Consider the following 15,009-nt stretch of genomic DNA (forward strand, 5'->3'; position numbering starts at 1 on the left):
TTTTGTTTTTTCCACATTCATTTCCATGCCATAGCACCTTCCAATTTCAATTAGTCTATCAATCATGCCCTGTAGCACAGTTTCTTCCTTAGCCATTAACACAAGGTCATCTGCATATTTCACAGTTTGAATAATTTGCCCTCCTAATTTGAAGTCTCCAAGCCCATCCAGAGCTTCCTTGGTAAGGCATTCGCTGTACAAGTTGAAAAGAATTGGTGATAAACAGCATCCTTGTCGAACTCCTCTTCCAATCTGCACACTTCTTGTCTCCCCTCTGTCCAGTCGTACTCTTAACTTTTTGATCCATGTACAATTGTTCACATGAAGGGTGATAAAACTGACTAGTAATTATTGGGGGGAAATCACTTGTATCAACTACATACAAAATTCTGTTCAATATTCTTCTCTCAAGGTTAAGTCCATACATAGATGAAATTATTGGGGATCATTTACATGGGTTTTGACATAACAGATCTACTACTAGAGTGATAAAAGTGATTCACAATTATCGTGGGATATCACTGCTATCAACTTCATACAAAATTTTGTCCAATATTCTTCTCTCAAGGTTAAGTCCATACATATGTGAAATTATTGGGAATCATCAGAGTGGGTTTTGACTAACAGATCAATTACTGATCAGATACTGCAGAAAAAATGTAAGTACAATGAGACAGTACATCAGCTATTCATAGTCTTCAAGAAAGCCTATGATTCAGTTAGGAGGGAAGTATTGTAAAATATTCTGATAGAATTTGGGGTACCAATGAAACTAGTTAGGTTGATTAAAATGTATTTAAACAAAACATTGGTAAAATCCATATAGGTAAACATTTGTCTAATTATTTTCCATCCAGACTGGTTTAAAACGAGATGCTTTGTTGCCATTGCTTCTCAACTTTGCTTTAGAATATGCCATTAGGGAAATCCAGGAACCGTGGGTGGGACTGAAACAAAATGGGATACATCAGCTGCAGGTCTATGATGATGTTAATCTACTGAAAGATAACATAGATACCATAAAGAAAAACACAGAAACACTAACCGACTGTAGTAATGAGTTTGTTCTAGAATTTAACACAGAGAACACTAGGTATATGTTGCTGTTTCATAGAATCACTAGATCACTAGATCATAATGTAAAGACAGGTAACAGACCCTTTGAAAAATATGGCATAGTTCAGATATTTGGTAATGACAGTAATAAATCAAATTTATAAGGAAATTAAGAGATTGAATTTTGGTAATGCTTGCTACCATTGAGTCCAGAATATTTTGCCTTCTCGTCTGATGCCTAAAAATGTATATACAGAACTATAATTTTGCATCTGGTTCTATAGAGGTGTGAAACTTGGTCTCTGATGTTAAGGGAGTAACACAGACTAATGGTGTTTGAGGACAGGTTGCTGAGGAGAAATTGTGGCATGCTGCCAGAAAGCTGGAATGGTTTAGTGAGATCTGGGTTGATTTCATAGGCAACGAGCAACGTTCAGAATGCACCCATTGCTATACAACAGCTAGCAATATCCAAGCAATGCATTGTTTGAAGCAGTGTTTGCATAGCAGCGGGCGAAATTAACCCTTCAACAAGGTATTCTCTAATCAGTCCGAGTGCAAGATATAACAGTTCATATTCAGCAAGAGACAGCAAGTTTTGTATCCAACAGGAGAGTTAGTTCGCATCCAACAAGCACTAAGGACAGATGAGCTCCAAGCAGAGCAGAAGACACTTCACCAAGATCAGCGGTGCAAGTAATTGTAATAGTGAAGAGGAAACATCTGATGATGTTATAAGTTGAGAATAATTGTATTTGCAAGTGTAAAAAGTGATAGTCCAATAAACATCTTCGCAGAATCTGAAACCCACATAAATTTCTTGTCGTGTTGCCTAGGAAACGCGCGAAAATATATTTGGACTGAAGAGGGATGAAGTTATAAGAGGTTGGAGAAAACTGCTTAATGGGTGCTTCATAATTTAGGCATATACTCTTCACAAAGTATAATTAGAATAATGAAGGCTAGGAGGATAAGATGGGCAGGGCATGTAGTATGCATGGGGAGGAAAGGAACGCATATGGGATTTTCGTGGGAAAGTTGTGAGGAAAGAGACTACTTGGGAGATATAGACATAAATGGGAGGATATTAAGATGGAACTTAGATAGGATGGGGTGGTATGGACTGGACTGATCTGGCTTGGCTTTGGGCTCTTGTGAATATTGTAATGAAGCTCCAGGCTTCATAAAATGTTGGGAAATTCTTGAGCAGCTGAGTGATTTGTGGCTTCTCAAGAAGGGTTCTGTCTCATGGAGTTAATTGATTAATTAATGATACAGTTCTAGGTAAACTAATCCAAGCAGGTGGTGGAGAGTAGAACACTAATTTCAGCATTCATAAACTTCATCCTGTCAGGCAGAAATACAGTGACTGCTAACTGCTGCTACACTATATTAAGGAAGAATGTAAAAACACATTGTTCATCTTCAAGAGGAGGCATGTAACCCACAGAGCAGGAAGACATTACTAGAACATATACAGTTACAGAAAACAAAGAATGTCATGAAGTAGCTACAAAGTCCTTCTATGCTCCCCTTGTACGATTTGAGGTTCTCACAGTCATGGTTATGAAGATGTTTTGGAGGAACATCTCTCCTCAATCTTCAAGGGTTGAAGAATAAGCCAAGCAAGAAACCAGCATGGCTTATTCTTCAACCCTGAAGATGGAGAAGACACGTTCCTCTAAAACATCAGTTGACTTTCAGTGGCATACATGGTGTTATATTCTCAAATACAGAATTTGCTTACAGTAATTTCCTTCAGTTCGGGCTACTGAAGTACAGAGAATTCAGAAGAATGATATGCAGCTTGATTTTCAAATCTTGCCAATTGAAGGGAAAGAATAAGTGGAATTCAAGATGCAGAGGAACAGAGGAGCTGAAATTCTTGACAACGTAGGTATAAAGTACAAGGCACATCTACGTGACTTTTACGTCCTGGAATTTATTGATCTCTGTTTGTAATTAAAATATCTATATTTTACATCCATAGTCAAAGCCTGAAGTTGGATGGGATGCCATATATGCCATAGATACCACGCGTATCATGGTACCCAAAAATAATCACACTTCTCTTCCAGGTTGATAAGAATTGGTCCAATCCAAAATTTTACACAAACATTCCTACTTAATTTTGGTTACACTGGGTCCATCATAGCACTTTACAAGAAGCCAAAGTTGAAATTTGAGAAATTTTATATAAAATGGGTTACTGTAGAGTACAGAGGTCTATAACTAAGAATACAGATTAGATTTGGGAGGCTTTTGGTATGGTGAATATGTAAGGAAATTTGAGCAAACACAAGTTTTGATTCTGTACAGTGTAGCATCTATTTTGAACAATTTTGCAACAATTTATTTGTGTTTGCAGTAATATACTATATTTATATCTGCAGTAAATTAATATGAAGGCCAATGATGTATTAACTGTTACAAAAAGACGTCTTGAAAATAAGTGCACTCCACACCGTTTTCTACTTTTGTCCTTTCTGTCAACCATATGAAGACCAAAGATTAGAATAAAGTTGATAATAGGGAGAAATTTAAAATTTAATAATGTTCAGTCACCATCTAGCAGTCTATAGCTACACCTTAAATACCACTACAGCTGTCTGGGTTCAAGCCCGGGTCAGGTCATGTGGGATTTGTGGTGGACAAAGTAGCACTGGGGGCGGTTTTCACCGAGTACTTCAGTTTCCCCTGCCAACCTTCATACCACCAATTGCTCCACAATCACCCTCACCTATCATCTGGGGCTGGTACAATAGGCCAGAAGTGGCNAGGCCAGTAGTGGCCACAGTATCAAATGGACTCAGTGTCATTAAGTATACACCTTAAGTACACAAGTCATACAAGACACACACAATATATGAACTAAAAATCTGAAAATAAATAGTTGCAATAGCCAGCAGTCCACACTAAAGAACATTCTACAAGCCATTGCTATGTGTTAGGTCTTCAATACACAGAACTACTTAGACTGTCCAATCAACTCACATCCCCAAAGATGAACAACAACAATGTAGGCCATCATGATGTGCACATCCAACCATTGCAGATACAATTATTTTACTAAATATTCAGTTTATCCAACTTTAAATTTTTATTTTTTTAACATATAAGATATTTACATGACACATATCAAAATTTAAACAAAGGTACCTACAACTTAATGTATTTTACTACTAAGGATCTATTTTAATCAAAACAATTCAATCATGATGGTTGTACATTTATGTAACCATGTGAAGAACATACAGATAGATACACGTAATGGTATGTGTAATAAAATGGGATATTAAAAAGTTAATATCAGTTTTATTTAATGATTGTTGCATCAATGGTCATGCAAGTACCTCTGCCTCTGATAATTTGAGATACAGTGCCTAAGAAAATATAGGGTTGTACTCTCATGGGTAAGCAGAGGGAGAAGTATATTCAAGAACTTCATGGCCTGCAGTCTGCAAGTGAACTATACCGACTGAGCGACTGCCACTTGTCGACGAAGGTAGTGCCAACTTTAGCAGATATAGGGTGTCGCGTGGTTAGTGCAACAGATACCCACAGGCGTTAATCTCGGTTTTATAGGCTGGAGCTGCTATTTCCTTGAAATAGCTCCTCAATTATCTTCACGAGGCTGAGTGGACCCTGTTCCAGACCCACTATTTCTCAGAGAATCTGGTAGCGCTGGGAATTGAACCCGGGACCTCTGGATCTGTAGCCAAGAACTCTGACCACTAGATCACAGAGGCACTACAAAGGACTTATGTAAGTGACAAAAAGAAATTACTCTCATAGATATTTGGAGAGAATGGTAGGTGAAGAAATCTCTTAAAAACATCTGGAAATATAAGCCACAAAGGGGAACATATACTGAGAGTTTCAGAAAAATGAGGTCCAGCTAACTAAACAGGGCTAGAGCAGGCTGCATTATGGCATGAACTCTCAATATACTAAATAACTTATAACGAAATAAATGTTTTTCTTTTCAAGGTCATTCACTTTCATCCTAACTATTTAGCTCCAATAATTTTGTTAATTATCAGTAAACAGTCATGAGGTTCAGAATATGATCATAAAGAAGAGACTTGGCATCACTTGCCAATAAAAAATCTATGTGGTTGAAACTGGGAGGTTGAACTCGGCTCAAGGCCACCAGATGAGGCAGCTCATCAGACAGATGCTGAATACCCTGCAATCACAAATAACAGGCAAGGGATAATGTATTTCAAATTCAGGGATATCACGAAATTTCATTCAATACATACATTGAAGCAACTGAACTCTCTACTCATAAATACGTTTTATTTACAATCAGCATCTATGGATACCAACGATTCACCAAAAGAAGTTGTCATGCAAAGCAAGAGAGCGTTCTTAAGTAAGGTAAAGGTAAAGTTGTCCCTATGCTTAATTAATTTATCGGGAAGTAGGTACCTGTGTTAAACAGAAACCTGTCTGAAACAGAAAAATGTTCAGGTCTCCTGGAATTCCATTTGAAGTATATTTTATTGTAATAGGCATTTTACTTCAGAATCAACATCTAAATGACAGGGAATACAAAGGGTTATATGCAGAGATGAATAAAATGTTTTTTGTCACAAAAAATGATTTTGCTTCAGACTGAGATGACTCTTTAATTGTGGAATAAAATCTTCTCAGTTTCCTTATTGCAACTGTACCTGCACAGTCAACAGTTCATTTCAGAACTTTAACTTGAGTCCTGATGTTTACCAGTGGAATGGTGGAGGAAGAATTAGAGGGCAAAAGAGAAGAAACAGAGGGAAAGATCACAAAGGATAAATTCAGCATTACTGGAGAGAACCATAAAAATTACAAGAATTCTGGTTAATGAGGTCAGAGAAATGTGAAAAGTGATTTTTAATTATAATATTGTCATGTAGTGTGCGTGGAATGACTACAGACGGAGTTTAGTTTGGTGAATGGATTTACTGACCACTCATGCATATGTGACTTGGAAATGCAATTAACTACAGCTCCACCATCAATCTCCCCAATTCACAAATCACCACAGCACCCACTAAGCTGTTTCCAGCCTGCTGTGTCTTCACTAGTCGTTCCCTGACAATGCCTTCTAACAATGGAGATTTTTCAGGTTTTATCTTCACAGCCTCCTGTACAGAATTCAACTCAACTGACTCATTGCTTCAAATGTCCTAGTTATCACTTCTCAGCACAGACCACATAAAGACACTGTTCTTCTATTCTTGTGTTCATGTCTGTTGCTGCAGTAACGTGTTTACTGACCTGCTGCCCAGAAACGGGTTGTGTAATCCTGTCTATTAACAATCTGCTGCCCAGCAATGGGTGTCATTTTGTGATCGTTACCCAGCAAAGGGTCTACATGCTATAATGTACACATTACATAAAATGCAGAATGCTTAATGTGATATATTTTTAACGAAAATAATGGATTATTCAATTTAGAAAGCAACACCAAAGGTTATTATAAAAAAAAAGTAAAAAGTAAAGCTATCCCTGTAACAGGCCATGAAAGCGGCCTCCATAGTCTAGGGGTAACGTTTCCACCTCGTGACTCAAGGTACGCGGGTTCAAACCCGGCGGAGGTTGTGGAATTTTTAAGGGCGGAAAAATTCAGGGAAAAAGTCCTCCAGGTGGGACTTTAAGCCGTGGGTCCCGTGTCATAGCTTTACGGCATGCAAAAGAACCTCATGTCCCAAGGGGACCTCTGAGCCAGATTCAAGGACATTTCCCGCCCAACAGTAGTCTCCAACGCCTCTGGTAGATGGGGGAAACATCGAGATACCGCTGAGCCAGTAGAGGCCGAACTCGCTGGCTGAGTCAGGACTGATGGCATGCACCAGTACCGGTAGGGAATAGAGACTTGTAGAATATCACAGGGGGACGCACAATGGACCAATATCTGGTCTAAGTGCATGGGGAAACCCACCCTCTCCAATAACAACAACAACAGGCTGTGAAGGCCCATAGGATTGTGAGATGTTAAGGGTTCCACATTACCTTGACAATCGGCTCAAAGATGGCGGTAAGGTTGTTAGCCTTATGCGCCGGCCGCACTTCACTCCCCAGGAAAATTATTTAATTAATTCCTGGTACTCATTTCTGTTAGATGCTGAGTAAACCCCAGAAGGATTAGGTCAACTGAAAAAAATCCAATGACCTCATCGGGACTTGAACCCGCGACCTTCCGGCTTGTAGCATAGTACCTTAACCACTACATTACTGCATACCCCAAAGTAAAGCTATCCCTGTAGCAAGCCATGAAGGCCCATAGGGTTGTGAGACATTAAGGGTCCCACATCCAAAGATTATTATACTGTCATAAAGTTGCCCTTGTGCTTAATTAAGCACCACACCATGAACATGTATCAGGAAGTGAAGGTATAGCTCCACCATTTTTAAACTCAGCAGTCAGATGGAGCTGAGTACTCAACCTCACACCCCTTCTGACTTACCTCTAAGGAAAGTCCCTGGTACTCATTGTATACGAGGCTGGGTGACCCCAAAACTGGTGTGGACACCATGGAAATGAGAAAAACCTCTTGCACCTGATGGAAATCAAACCCTAATCCCTCACTTGTCCGGCCCATAGCCTAGTCACTATAATGACTGAGCTATCCTGGCTGCTCATCATACTCCCATACTGCTTCTTACTGTGAAATAATTCATAACATGCTGAGAATGTCTAACTCACCTCTAGACTGACAATTAAGTCTCCTGTACCATAATGCAGTGACATGGGTGCACTTATGTTCTTCAAATTGTAGTCTGGAGGTTCAGATTGTCCATAGTATTCCATGTTCTTCACGGGTCCATAATCAAATTCCTGGAATTTACCTGAATGACACAGAAATGAACAAACTGCTAACACCATAAACCATCATTATCAGATAGGAAAAAATCTGGATATTTGCAGTAAATGAAATCCATGAAATATCTATTGTAGCTGTGCTCAGAACTCCTGTTCTAATTAATAACATCATTCAATTATGATTTGACTGCACTGATTTCAAGTTAAATATCCAAAATAAAGAGTCAAGTTGGGATGTTGAAAAACATTGAGATTTGTGCCCATTCTGTTACATATTTATTTGTGATGAAAACCATACAGCCAATCACAGTGCCTGCAAGGTCAAGGGCATGAACTGTCTTTGCCTGCTTGAACACTGGGATCGTGGTTTCGAATCCCATTTGAGGCATGGAAATCTGTGTGTGTTTGTTCTGTGTTTGTGCTGTCCTTTGTGCAGGTAGCGGCCTTGTGACAGGCTGATCCCCTGACTAGGGAGTCCTACTGTGTAAAAGGTAAAGAAACTGAAAAAGCGGCAAAGGCCCAACAAAGGGCTGTAGAGCCACAGATGAATGAATGAAAAACATACAAGTACTTTTTCTTTAGTTGATTTTTCAATGTCACTCTCAGCATCAAAACTATACTTCAGAGCATCAGATGTTAGATAAATAATAACATGAAAGGGATTTGGAAGGAAGTCACAGTGGCCTAACTGATATATTATCCATGTATTTTCCTGGAGGGACTGAATAAAATAACGAAAAACCTCAGTCGGGATAGGTAGTGTCAATTCAAAATTCATACTGAGTACCTCCTCGGTAAAAGTTAGGAGCATAATTGCTACTTCAGTCTGACATACAAGTACTCTACAGTGATTTTCAAATTCAGAACACCCTAACATCATTCCATCTGCAACACGCATGGAGTATATCACATGCATTATGCATGAATATTTATAGTCCACGTCTTTATATAGATATGCTGTTACAGTTTCTTAATACCTAAGGACTAAAATTCCATCAAATGTAATAGGTTTTCAATAAATAGATAAAATCTTCAGCTGCCTTACATGTTTTGACCTTAAGTGGCCACATGTTACAAATTTGTTAATGCATCTTACTTCTGACTACACAACATAACCATTTTAATTGTTTTAACTACTTAGTCTTAATATTAACCATCACTAGTACTAATTTCACCAGTCCCTTCAGTAAGTCAGTACATTAACTAGTACTGTAATAAAGACTCATGTAAAGTATTTCCTTTAATACTGTTGGTTTACTTCTTGAAGATGACCATTTAAGGTTGAAACATGTAAGGTAGCAAAAGATTGTATCTATTAAAAATTATGATACTCTATGGAATTTCAGTTCTTGTGCACTTATAGTACCTCCTAAGAACAGGAATTGTATGATAGAAATCTATTTTTTCTGATTTAATATTCTACATATTCATTACATGGTAAAAGTGATGGTCTTATTGTAGTGTGAAATAAATACCACAGACAGAAAGAATAATTGAAATACTTTTTTATTCCTGTTGTCGTTTATCTTCACTCACTGGAGTGGACAGTATAGCTTGTTATGGCTTCAGATATTCATTGCATTTGTTTCCAAAGTCTTCCTGTCTCTGAATCCTTTTGCTTTATGCTGTAGAATCTCTGTCAGAATTCTTTCATCAGTCATGCCATTTATGTGGTTTATCTAATTTTGTATGCATTTTCTTTAGTGGTATCTTTGATGTCTTCTTCTAGAAACACCTATAGCCTTCTAGGCCCTGTGTGAATTTCCAGAAAATTAGGCTCTTGGGTTGTCCAAGGGATAGGCTACTGTACAGACAGAGTGGCATCAAAGGCAGAAAATCTTTGTTGATTATTCTGACAATTCAGCTTTGAAGATGGAAACTCTAAGGAGCACTCATTACTATTCTTACTTCAGTTCATTCCTGCTTTTTGGTTTATCATGTATAGTGACCCCTTGAGGATTACCACCTTATCATGGAGAGGTTTGCATGCCCCAGTGATCTGAGAGTTATGCTGGCAGGAGTATAAGCTCCTGGTAGGGCCACCCATGCCAGACTGGTTAAGGGGTAGTGGCCAGACAAAATGTAGTTTCTGGTCCTTCAGGTCAGGGGTTTGGGGTGGGGCTAATGACCTAACCTTGGAAAAATTTACTGTTACAAAACCATGGAGGTGGACAACAACCACACAGCATTTTCATGTCAGTAAAGAAGGATGCATGCTGGATGACTGAATAATCAGGATTTGATTCTTACGAGGGACAAGAAATTTTTTCTCTTCTGTGTAATGTCCAGACTAATTTGGGAGCCCACCCAGACTCCTATCCAATAGATAATACAGACAGTCAGGTGTGAAGCTCACAACTCACCTGCAACTAGTGCCAGGGTTAAGAATGTGAGGAGCCATACTTCCACACATCCATAAGCAGTCATGGCACAGTGCTATAGTGTTTTTTTACCTTTATGACTACAGGTTTGTTTTAGTGATGTCTGGTAAATATTTGAGATAATTTACAGCTCTGAAGCTAAAAGTAAATAAAAAGCAGAGTACTTGCCACTGAAGAGTCCTAAGGTTTTAAACACATCAAAGTGAGGTCAGCTATAAATTTTAGCAGCATTAGAGATTGCATTGCTCAAAATATCCTGTCATTGGGTTCGCTATAGAGTTGGCCATTAGTTATCTGCAGTACTGGTGGGAATAATTATAACTGGTGACAAATTATATATAATCCGATAATTTCAATTTAAAATTAACTTTTAACCATCTGTCATTCCATAGAAGAGCACCTGTTGGCACTGAATCAGGAAGAAGAATGGGTATAATCCTCTGATATTGTATTATGGCAGCCTTTCTCTGGGTAAAGTGGCTGGCATAGGATGATGACCACTCCCATCCTCTACCGAAGAGTAGGCACCACTTCATGTTTACTTCACTGAAGACTATTTCCAACAGTCTTATCTGCCTATGAGTGATTCTGTTGTTGGTTGTTCATTTCGTGATTCTGTGCCAGTCATTAGTTGTATAATGTTAAACGGAATAAGGAATGACAGTATGGTAATAAATGATAAATTGATCACAGTTTAAAGCAAGCAGGCATGACGTACTGTGGGGTACTATTCCAGCATTTTCTTGGAGGGACTGTGAAAATTAATAGAAATTGCAGTCAAGACAGTCTATTTATAGGTGAGATTCAAATCCAATACCTCCCTAATAGAAGCAGAAGTATCAGCTGCTATGTCATACTCTCAGAAGTTATGAGTCATAAATCACAATATCAGCCTGCAATCCAAGATGGTTCATATTGTGAGACTGTTCATAAATGACACCACATTATAATAATATTCTTTCAAACTGCTAGGTAGAATTTTAGGCTCCAAGATGGAACCATTTTATTTCAAGAACCTGAGTTCTACATTTTAGAGCATGTAACCAGAATACTATTATGAGCTGTGTCTTTGATTGCATGAATCACATTAAAAGTCCAATGATTAAACAACATTATCACTTACCTGATCTTATAATTTGTGCATAGTGTTCCACAGTTTTTTTAGAAGTTCCAGCAATAAGGTGGGATAAGTAAACAGGCAGCAGAGTCTGCAGACATTGAAAATATCATTATTTACGATATCTAATGAACTGTGAAATGAAGTTAGAAAATATGTCTGTTTCACATTCCTCCTCTTGTTTCCAGTTCAGTTACTTTTTACTTTTACAGTACCATGCAGTACCTCATCGCCAATATCACAAACAAATTTATCTTGGGGCTGGTTATTGAGTGTTCATATGATGCATCTGTGGACCTAGGGAGCCAAATACTGCATCTTGCAGAGGAAGAGGTAACGCTATGTAACCCTGGGGTGGGCCCTGGTCTTCCAGCCTGGTAGTGCCTAATGATCACGTGATACCCGAACAATGCGACAGAGTGCTGATGGCTCAATTTGAAAGTCCACTCAGAGTGGAAAATGACCTGGTACAACCCAGTATGGAGGCCCACACTCCTGAAGAACTCTACATTTGTAACATCCTGATAAGAGACCGAGGTCCAGCCCCAGTGCTCTTTAATGATACCGCTTCCTCTGCAAAAAGCAGCATTTGGAGCCCTAGGTACACAGATGCATCATATGCGTGCAGGATGTACAGCCCCAAGATGAATTTGTTTGTGATATTGGTGATTAATAAGGAAGTTTTCGGTGGCCACCGCCCAGGTTCAGTGTGAGGAAAGCTTCGTTCAAGATGGGGGAAGGCTGTAGCATGAAGCGTTGGTTCGGCTGTCTTTCAGGACATCCGGTGGAGATGTCAGGCCTGGCGACAGTCACGCAAGCCCTGGTATTGACAGTCACGAGGTATGGTTTGTCACGGACCCAGTCCTGTGTGACTAGACTAGGGTCGGCCCTATCTCCATAATGACAATCAGCGGGTGGTGGTGGGGGCTATAATGGGTACTCCGGCATCCACATTTTCCGTTGGCACCCACTCGTTTCCAAACCGTTGGCCACCCCTCCTGTCTACCTCTCCGTTGTTTCTCTGTTGCCATTCGGACCTTCTTGCTGGCTCCCGTGTGTCTCTCGTCTCAGGTCTCATTTCCTGCACCGGTCATTGTGTTCTGCCTCCTCCTGCTGGGACGGTTACCACGGACATGGGCTGGCTCCCCATAGCTCCAGGACGCCGATTTTCTTTGGTCTCTTCATCCAGTTGGTGGCGATCGGCCGTCCCAGAATGCGTTGGCGCCCGTTTTTGGGGTCCTTCAGAAAGGAGCATGACTTGCAGCTTGGGGGCCTGTCTGAGAGCCTCATCCACCACTTTTTCTTATCCCAGGGGCAACTGGATTTTTATGGCAGGGGTCTTCTACCTCGTTGGCAAACGCCTTGCCTGTCTTCACCCATATATGGTCCTCGGGTAGTAAAGGGTAGGTGCGATAGGCCAGCTGTTCGACAGCTGTGGCAAATTCTTGCAAGAATTCTCTGACAACCGAGGTCTTTGTTTCTGCCTGTGATACACGGCGGCCAGGTGCTGGTCCCTGAAGCGGTCATTCAGGGCTACAAGAGAATTTTCATAGGTCGCACCTTTCGGGAAAAATCTGTAACACGTCAGTTACCCTGCCCTGCAAGGCTGTGATCAAGTACGTGGATTTTTCCAGGCGCATCCAGCAGTTGTGATCTGCTACTGTCTCGAACTGGAGCTGGAACATGACCCATGATGTAGTCCCGTCGAACTTAGATGGCTTTGCTGTGCCCGCGAATTGTTCCTGTTCCTCTTCCACGCTTGACCGGAGCCTCGACTTCTTTCACCTGCCTCTGGCACTCGTGATGGGTGGCCTCAATTTGGACCTTCGCTGTCTGCGACTCAACCTGGAACGTGAGACTGAGCATTTCTTCATGCCTACTAGGATTTTCTAGAGGCTCTTTGTCCGCATATCGAGGAACGGCTTCACTGCCTGTAACACCACTTGTGCGTCAATCTTCTCACTAAGTTCCTTTTGGAGGCCCTGCGTCCTTTGGTCGAACCATGCTAGTATGTCTTTCACCCTGTTTTATTGACTCCTCTAAATGGGACCGGGTGGAGTGTATTGTGGCCTGCGTCTTTTCTTGACCGGCCTTCACTTCTCGGTGACAGGCTTCCGCCTTTCCTTGGTTTACATTAAGATGGAAGGCAAGATAGCCTATCTGGGTTCTCTGACCAGCCATTGTTTCTTCTTTCAGGTGTTCTTGGCTGGCTCTCATTTCTTTTAGATTGACATCCATTTTTTCTTGAATGGCATTCATCTTGGCTTCCATCCTTTCTTGGTTGGTTCTTATTTTAGCTGGCAGGTGTGCCATAATTTGTTCCCTTTCCACTGTATGGCGGTATAACAATCTAATGTCTTCAGCTCAATTATTCACTCAATCCAATAGTTTATAATCCAATTATCCCTCTTCTGACACCAACTGTCACGTGTATGATTATCGCTATAGACGGGTTTGGGATTGATGATTGGATTTATCGAACTCTTTGATACAGCGCATGACTACACTTTATAGATCACTGTTACACGCACTAGTGTCCACAGTCATGGTGTCATTATCCGTTGCTTAGTATCGGCTTCCAACTGCGGGTCTTCCCCTTCTTCCGGGTTTTCCTAACTATCTGCAGCCTCAGCTACCAGCTTCTCATAACAGCAGCTCACAACGACTTAACCTCAGCAGTTCACATACATTTCTAACTCATTCATTCACCAACCATCTTTACTAACTCCATTCAACTGACTTCATTTCATTAACTGTCCTACTTATAACATCTCGGCACTGACCGCACAGAAAACAACGTTCCTGTTACTGTATCCAATTGTTGTCATGGAAACATGCTTGTTTGCGAAACCGTTACTTAGTAACGGCTGTCATACATTTGCTTATCTGGCGGTCGTTGCCCAGCAACGAGTCTACATGCCACAATATATTTTTTGGATCTTCTCCGTGTTCATTCTTAAAACATGTCCATACCATTTTATTATATTATTTATTATTTTATCTTGCAATGTATTTACTTTCAAGTTCTGAATAATTTTCTTCTGCTTCTCCCTTATATAGTGCTTAGAAACCTTATCTCTACTGCTGTCACTCTTCTAATATCCATCTTTGTCCATGCCATGTTTCTGCTTCATATGTCAGAATGAGCATGTAAAAAGGTAAAGCTATCCATGTAACAGGCCCTGGAGGTCTATAGGGTTGTGAGACATCAGGTCTCCCTCATTTTCTAGATCAAGGGTCCCCAAACTATGGCCCACAAAAGAATTGTGCAGAAATGCGCCAATTGAACTAATTTTCCAATGAGTAATGGTAAATGTGATTCCGAGCTTATTGACCTGACATATTATACTGCAGTTCGATGGCTTAGCTGTGGGAAGGTTCTTTCGCGCTTCTTTCAGCTCAGGAATGAAATTGATATATTTCTTACCGAGAAAAACCATCACAAACCACTTTTATCAGATATTGAGTGGCTTTCGAAATTAGCATTTTTTGCTGATCTGGTGAACCATATGAACCATTTGAATTTAAAGTTGCAGGGTGAAAATAACTTAGTCTGTGATTTATTTGCACTTATCAAGGCATTCAGAGCAAAGTTGATACTTCTGGAAAGCCAAGTGAAAAATTGTAACTTTGTTCATATGCTA

The 15,009-nt window shown here is 40.1% G+C and overlaps 1 protein-coding gene across 2 annotated transcripts in view; it reads right to left on the reverse strand.

The window, feature by feature from the left end:
* Nucleotides 1–4,730: 4,730 nt before the first annotated feature.
* LOC111865864 (lipase 3) overlaps nt 4,731–15,009 on the reverse strand; it is a 35,524-nt gene continuing 25,245 nt past the window's right edge. For both annotated transcript variants that reach the window (XM_033752014.1, XM_033752015.1), the window contains 3 exons: nt 11,372–11,456; nt 7,751–7,893; nt 4,731–5,245 (listed from right to left, as the gene is read on the reverse strand). In XM_033752014.1, coding sequence (XP_033607905.1) covers nt 5,096–5,245; nt 7,751–7,893; nt 11,372–11,456 — 378 coding nt within the window. In that variant the 3' untranslated portion in view covers nt 4,731–5,095. The remainder of the gene's footprint in view (nt 5,246–7,750; nt 7,894–11,371; nt 11,457–15,009) is intronic.

The sequence above is a fragment of the Cryptotermes secundus genome, unplaced genomic scaffold (genome assembly GCF_002891405.2).
Source record: "Cryptotermes secundus unplaced genomic scaffold, Csec_1.0 scaffold1392, whole genome shotgun sequence".
NCBI classification, from domain to species: domain Eukaryota; kingdom Metazoa; phylum Arthropoda; class Insecta; order Blattodea; family Kalotermitidae; genus Cryptotermes; species Cryptotermes secundus.